General features: G+C 54.3%; 2 protein-coding genes across 2 annotated transcripts in view; one reads left to right on the top strand and one right to left on the bottom strand.

Moving 5' to 3' along the window:
* Positions 1-688: 688 nt before the first annotated feature.
* Positions 689-4,562, top strand: WDR34 (WD repeat domain 34; the record flags this gene model as incomplete). Its single annotated transcript, XM_003785434.3, has 7 exons — positions 689-798; positions 1,588-1,745; positions 2,523-2,632; positions 3,020-3,187; positions 3,406-3,638; positions 3,908-4,065; positions 4,291-4,562. Coding segments are annotated over 7 exons (1,176 nt in total), but the record flags the coding sequence as incomplete, so codon positions are not given.
* A 58-nt stretch (positions 4,563-4,620) lies between these two features.
* The window catches only part of SPTAN1 (spectrin alpha, non-erythrocytic 1), an 89,219-nt gene continuing 87,043 nt past the window's right edge, over positions 4,621-6,796 (bottom strand). The window contains 5 exon segments of the mRNA XM_023510575.1: positions 4,621-5,097; positions 5,381-5,528; positions 5,618-5,764; positions 5,849-5,902; positions 5,985-6,181. Coding sequence (XP_023366343.1) covers positions 4,972-5,097; positions 5,381-5,528; positions 5,618-5,764; positions 5,849-5,902; positions 5,985-6,181 — 672 coding nt within the window. The 3' untranslated portion in view covers positions 4,621-4,971.

The raw sequence follows: 6,796 nt of genomic DNA, 5'->3' as shown, positions 1-6,796 counted from the left end.
CTTGGGCTAAGGCGATTCTCTTGCCTCAGCCTTCCAAGTAGCTGGAACTATAGGCGCCCACTACAACACTCAGCTATTTTTTGGGGGGGTGGTTTTGAACCCACCACCTCCCTAATGAGCCACAGGCGCTGCCCCCTCAAAGGATCCTCTTGCCTTGACCTCCAAGAGTGCTAGGAATATAGGTGTGAGACACCACACCTGGCTGATGCCAGAGCTTTTTGTAAAAATTATGTATGTGTGAATGGGGTAAATAAGATGTGAAATGTACTATTACTTCTTGTCAAATGTCCAGCTTGGTAACACTGAGCACCCTCACATTGTCCTGCAGCCACCCCAACCTTCACGCTGCAGAGGCTTTGAAACTGGAGCAAGCTGGTGAGAGCAGCTAGAGCTCTTGGGTTCTGAAAGCATCCTGTTAGGATGTGTGGGGTGATGCCTGTGGCTCAAAGGAGTGGGGCGCTGGTCCCATATGCCAGAGGTGGCGGGTTCAAACCCAGCCCCGGCCAAAAAAAAAAAAAAGCTATTAGGGATGTGGACTCCATATTTTCCTCCAGGATTGGGTGGTGGACTCGAATAGCTTCTGAGGATGAGGGCAGCTCTAGCCTGGATGTGGTTTTTGTTAGGTCCCCACGAGGCCACCTGCTGTGTGGCTTTGCAGCTAAGGGTTGTGGGTGGCCTCTCTCTGCAGGTGTCTTGTCTGTACACCCTGTGCTACCCCCCAGCCCAAGGGCAAGGTCTGCATGTAACCAGCATTTCCTGGAACACCACTGGCTCTGTGGTGGCCTGTGCATATGGCCGGTGAGTGGGAGCAGGGTGGGTGAGGGGCAGTGGATGGCCCTGGGACCCTGGGTGGGCTTCTGTCTCCCCTGCTGCATGGTAAAGGGTTGGCCCATGAGCTTAGCTATTCTAGGAGTCTGTTCTTCCAAGCCTGCTTTGGCAAGGTTGGCAACAAGGTGGCAGAAAAAGAGCAGGGCAGGGAATTGAGCACTCTGGACCCTGTCCAGCTACCAGCATCCTTACTTGCTTCATCACTATTTCCATGTGTATGTATGTGTGTGTGTGTGAGAGAGAGAGAGACACACACAGAGTCTTGCTGTTTTCTGGGTAGAGGGCAGTGGTGGTGTCATAGCTTATTGTAGCTTTCAACTCCAGGGCTCACACGAGCCTCCTGCCTCAGCCTATAGCAGCTGAGACTATAGGTGCACTCCACTGCCCAGCTAGTTTTTCTTTTTCTAGATATGGGGTCTTTGATGTGTTGCTCAGGCTGGTTTTGAACTTCTGGGCTCAAGTAGTACCTCTACCTTGGCCTCACAAAGTGCTAGGATTATAGGTGTGAGGCACCACAGTTGGTCTGGTGCCTGGTGCCCCTCCCACCATTGCATGGGCCCACCCTTGGTGCCCAGGGATCCTTTTCTAGAGAACAGCATGCCTTTGGGTGCCATAAGTAGCCTGTGCGACTTGGACACCCAGAGTCTAGTGCCTGTTGTACAGAAGACACTGAGGCAAATTGCTGGGAGCTGGGTGGGGAAACACAGGGTAATCTTGGCCTGGGAGCAGAGCCAGCTTAGGCACATCCCCTCTGTGCAGGCTAGATGACGGGGACTGGAGCACACTCAAGTCTTTTGTGTGTGCTTGGAACCTGGACCGGCGGGGCCTGAACCCCCAGCAGCCATCGGCAGTGGTGGAGGTGCCCAGTGCTGTCCTGTGCCTGGCCTTTCACCCGACCCAGCCTTCCCATGTTGCAGGTGAGCTGCCCACCCACCACAGGCCTGTGTCCTGTCAGGACTCTACTTCCTGCTTTGTGGCGCACAGGTGACCAAAGGAAGCTTTCCATGGGCCTTTGGTGTCTGGGCCTGGCAGGGGCAGGTCTGTTGCAGGAGAGACAGGTGTGCCTTGACCCCCTGGGCTCAGTGTGAAGCCCGGGGGAGACTTGAGATGGGCACAGGCAGGTGCCCCACTGAGGTAGAGGCAGTGTGGAAAGCAGCCAGGGCAGGGATGTGCAGACAGCTGAAGAGATAGGCACCTGGGGTTGTCAGCAGTGACAGTAGCTCATATAGTCAGGAAGGGGCAAGTGATGGTGGAGGCAGTGGCAGGGCGCTGGGCAGAGTGTCATCTGGGGTGCAGCAGTGAGGGCCTCTGCAGGGATGGCCTTAAGACAAGTGGCTGGGCTTGGCGCCCATAGCTTAGTGGTTAGGTCGCCAGCCACATACACCAGGGCTGGTGGGTTTGGATCCAGCCCAGGCCCACTAAATGACGACAACTACAACAAAAAAAGTAGCCGGGTATTGTGGCAGGTGCCTGTAGTCCTAGCTATTTGGGAGGCTGAGGCAAGAGAATCGCTTAAGCCCAAGAGTTTGAGGCCGTGAGCTGTGATGCCATGGCATTCTACCAAGGGCGATAAAGTGAGACTCTGTCTCTTAAAAAAAAAAAAGTGGCTGCATAAACCTGCCTCTGTAGGTGGTATGGGAATCTGGGCTGCTAGGTAGGGTTGAGCTCCTGCCCTCGCCTGATTGTCCCCACAGGAGGACTCTATAGTGGTGAGGTGCTGGTGTGGGACATGAGCCGTACTGAGGACCCACTGCTCTGGCGCACAGGCCTGACAGATGACACTCACACAGATCCTGTGTACCAGGTCAGGTGGCAGATCCTATCTTCCCTCTGAGTTGGGGGCCTTGAGGCAGAGCAGGGAGAAGGCACTTGTTCTAGGAAGGTCACAGGCATTGGCAGTCAGGCAGCTGCCTCCTGCATTCTCAGAGCTCCGCTAGCATGAGTCACCCCATGGCATTGTGGCCATCCATTCTCAGCCTCCTATACAGGCGCTGCCTGGGGAGTGGCTGCCAGCTGTCCTGCCTTCTTGTTGGCTCTGGGATTCTGGGACTGGGGAGGGTACCTGAGAACCCTTGGGGTGGGTGGGTGGGGCTACCTCTTTTTCCTGGAAGAGCAGGGAGGGTGGGAGTGGAGTTCAACTCTGGGGGCAAGCGTCTCTTTTTCCATCCTGCCCCTGCACCTATTGTCTTAGGTGGTTTGGAGGCCAGAGCCTCGACATAGCCACCGCTTCCAGGTGCTGAGCGTGGCCACTGATGGAAAGGTGCTGCTCTGGCAGGCAGTTGGGGCGGGTCGGCTGCAGCTCACCCAGGGCTTTGCCCTGGCCGTTCAGCAGCTGCCACGGAGCACCAAGCTCAAGAAGGTATGTGGGCATGGCGGACACAGGCCTACAAGACAGCCCCTGGTCTGCGGGGCCCCAGTCTGGAGGCATCTGCTGCCCTGTAAGCTAAGAGCCTGAGGGGTGGGAGCAAGAGTGGTTGTAAATCGCTTGGTGACCTCTCCTCCAGTCCACTAGCTCTGTTGGGACAGTACCATCGAATGCCCTTGGCTCTGACCCTGCTGTTGCCATCTCTCCAACAGCCTTCCCGTGGTGAGACTGAGGTGGGTGCTACGGCAGTGGCTTTCTCCAGTTTTGACCCCAGCATTTTTGTTCTGGGCACGGAGGGTGGCTTTCCACTCAAGTGCTCCCTGGCAGCTGAAGAGATGGCCCTCACACGGATGCCCAGCTCTGTGCCCCTGCGGGCCCCAGCACAGTTTGCTTTCTCTCCCCATGGTGGTCCTGTCTACTCTGTGAGCTGTTCCCCCTTCCACAGGTAGGGAAGGCCTGGACTAGGGGCTTGGGGGCCTTCTCCAAGGCACAGAGAGGGCTGGGGGTCCCTGCTAGGCTCTGTGACAAAGTTGCTTCAAGCAATTTTGTTCTGATTCTGTCCCATTTGACCCCCTACATTCAGCTCTTTGATGGCCCCGGAGATCTTGCTCTTCTTACTGATGATTGACCCTAGATTTGGGGGTCAGGGGGGTGCCAGCCCCTGATGCCCAGTGCTGATTACTTTGCCTCCTTTCTGCCCTGCATCCTGTCTAGGAATCTCTTCCTGAGCGCAGGAACCGACGGCCATATCCACCTGTACTCCATGTTGCAGGCCCCACCCCTGATTTCACTGCAGCTATCCCACAAGTATCTGTTTGCTGTGCGTTGGTCCCCAGTGCGCCCCTTGGTTTTTGCAGCTGCTTCTGGGGAAGGTAGGAAACAGGACTCTATGAGATGGTACTTGCCTGGCTAGACCACACATAGGGTTAGGACAGCATCCCTCAGACACCCACTGTTAAGTGACCCTGGCTGTACAGATGAAGAACCAGTTGAATTCGGGTATCAGCCTTATTTTGTAATGTGTCAAGGGCTAACCTTGTGTCAAGAGGCTTAGGTTGCTGCCCTGGGCCTCTCTTACCCTACAACTTTTTCTGCAGGTGATGTGCAGCTATTTGATCTCCAGAAAAGCTCCCAGAAACCCACAGTTGTGATCAAGCAAACTGAGGATGAAAGCCCTGTCTACTGTCTTGAATTCAACAGCCAGCAGACTGGGCTTTTGGCTGCTGGTGATGCCAAGGGCACGGTCAAGGTGTGGCAGTTGAGTACCGAGTTTACTGAACAGGGGCCCCGGGAAACTGAAGACTTGGACCACCTGGCAGTAGAGGTGGCCACCTGAGGACGATAGGGGATCCCCCCACACAGAGGCCACTGGCACGAGGCTCCACTGTTCTCAGCTGTTTTCTGATACAGGCTGAATGAAGAAAAACTTTTAGGGGGAAGAGTCAAGTCATTTATTTGTCTTTTATGTGAAAACAAAGTTTGGGAGAGGAAAGGAGAACAAGGGAATGAGCCAGCTTGCTTAGGTTTTCTGAAGTCGGAATGACGGCAGCTGGCTTCAAGACATATATCTGGGTCCTCACAGCAACAGGGTGATTGTGACTGGACCAGAAGCAGTTTATTGAAGCACCATTTTCTACTAAGTCTTATCCCAAGCTAAGCAGGCTTAAAGTTACATTGGAGAATAACACTGTCTGGAATATTTTTTTTTAAGAGCACAAAGATGAGTTGACATGCAGCAGGGCACGCAGCAAGGGGCAGGCTGACCTCTGGGCTGAGGATCAGTTCACGAAGAGTGAGCGGGTGAACTCGACATAGTCGAAGGCGGTGGGGAGCTCGCGGCCCTTCCCGTCCACATAGGGCTTCATGTGGGAGACACAGTAGTCCGCTTGTTCCCGGGTCAGGTTCTGGGGCAGAGACAGCACCTGTTAGCTAACTGTGCCAGGCTTACTTGAGACCCCTGCCTCCACACATCTGTAGAGTGTTTGGGTTCAGTTCACAGACAATTCTCCCAGCAGATGTAGGACTTAATTTCATTTGTAAATGGAGAAAAAAACTGTACCCAGCATAGATAGCACTTAAAACTGGGGAATGACCCCCCTAGACTTAGCTCTGCTGCATATCTAAGCATGACCTTTGGCTTTAGTTTTCTTGAGGAAACCCCTTCATCCCACCTCCCAAGGCCCCTACCTGGTAGAGCTCCTCCTTGGTCACGTAAGGTTTTCCTTCTGAGCTGAGGGCCCGGAAGGCGCTCTCGATCTCCTCACTGGACTTAACGTTCTCAGTTTCACGGCTGATCATAAAAGCCATGTATTCTTGCAGGGAGACATGGCCATCCCTGGAGGGCAGGGGAGCAAGTGCAGTGAGCAGGGAGGGAAGAGAGGCGCTGAGGGTACAGGCCACTTCTGCTCCTTGCCCACAAGTTACCTGTTTGGATCCACGGTATCCAGGATTGCCTCGAACTCAGGGTCAGGTTCTCCTTCCTCCACCATGGGCAGGTCATAGCCCAGGGAACGCAGGCAGGATTTGAACTCCTGGTGGTTCAGCCTGCCAGACTTGTCCTTGTCAAAGTGTCTGCAGCGCAAAGCCCAGGGCTGCTCAGCACCCAGGCCCTGCTGCTGAGCCCACCCCAGCCCCAGTTGAGTGGGGCCTACTCACTTGAACATCATGCTGAATTCTTTGAGGGCTTCCTCGGTCACACCTGTTGTGTTCCTGCAAATAAGAACAGAATCAGGGAGCAGGCCCACCACACAGCAGGTGACACTTTCCCTCTCTGCGGCCTGCCGGCAGGTACCTGGCCTGGATCTGCTGCTCCAGGTTGTGCTGCATGCGCATGCCCAGCTGGTCCAACTGGTCCCACTGCTGCGCCAGGCCCACAGTGCTGTGCTCTGTGTACTTATTGTCCAGGATGAGGGCCTCCTCCATGGCGGCCCCCAGGTCCTCAATCTTCTTGAGCTGACTTCTCATGGCTCGAATTTCCTGGTGCTTGCGCTGCAGGGTGGGGAGCACGTGGGATGGGGCCTATGCTTTAGTACCCAACCCAAAAAGCCCTCAAGTGCTTGCTCCCAGCCTGGCCTGAGACCTAGACCAGGAACCTTCTAATATGGGGAACTGATGGGGTGAAGCTGAAGAAGTCCAAACATTAGTAGAAGGAAACACTTTTTTTTTTAAAATTTATTATTATTTTTTTGTAGAGACAGTCTCATCTCACTTTATCACCCTCGGTAGAGTGCCATGGCATCACACAGCTGACAGCAACCTCTACCTCCTGGGCTTAGGCAATCCTCTTGCCTCAGTCTCCCAAGTAACTGGGATTACAGGCACTTGTCACAGTGCCTATTTTTTGTTGTTGCAACTTGGTTGGGGGTGGGTTTGAACCCGCCACCCTTGGTATATGGGGCTGGTGCCCTACTACTCACTGAGCCACAGGTGCCACTGTGATTTTTTTTTTTTTTTGAAACACGTTTTCACTCTGTCTCCCGGGCTAGAGTGCAGTGGTGCAATCATAGCTCACTCCAGCCTTGAACTCCTGGGTTCAAAAATCTTCCCACTGCAGTCTTCTGAGTAGCTGAGACTACAGGCATGCACTGCCATAGCTGGCTAATT

The sequence above is a fragment of the Otolemur garnettii genome, unplaced genomic scaffold (genome assembly GCF_000181295.1).
Source record: "Otolemur garnettii isolate 467f Iridium unplaced genomic scaffold, OtoGar3 scaffold00014, whole genome shotgun sequence".
In the NCBI taxonomy this organism is placed as follows: Eukaryota; Metazoa; Chordata; class Mammalia; order Primates; family Galagidae; genus Otolemur; species Otolemur garnettii.
The sequence above is the reverse complement of the archived record's forward strand: the minus strand, read 5'-3'. Positions and strand labels throughout refer to the sequence as shown.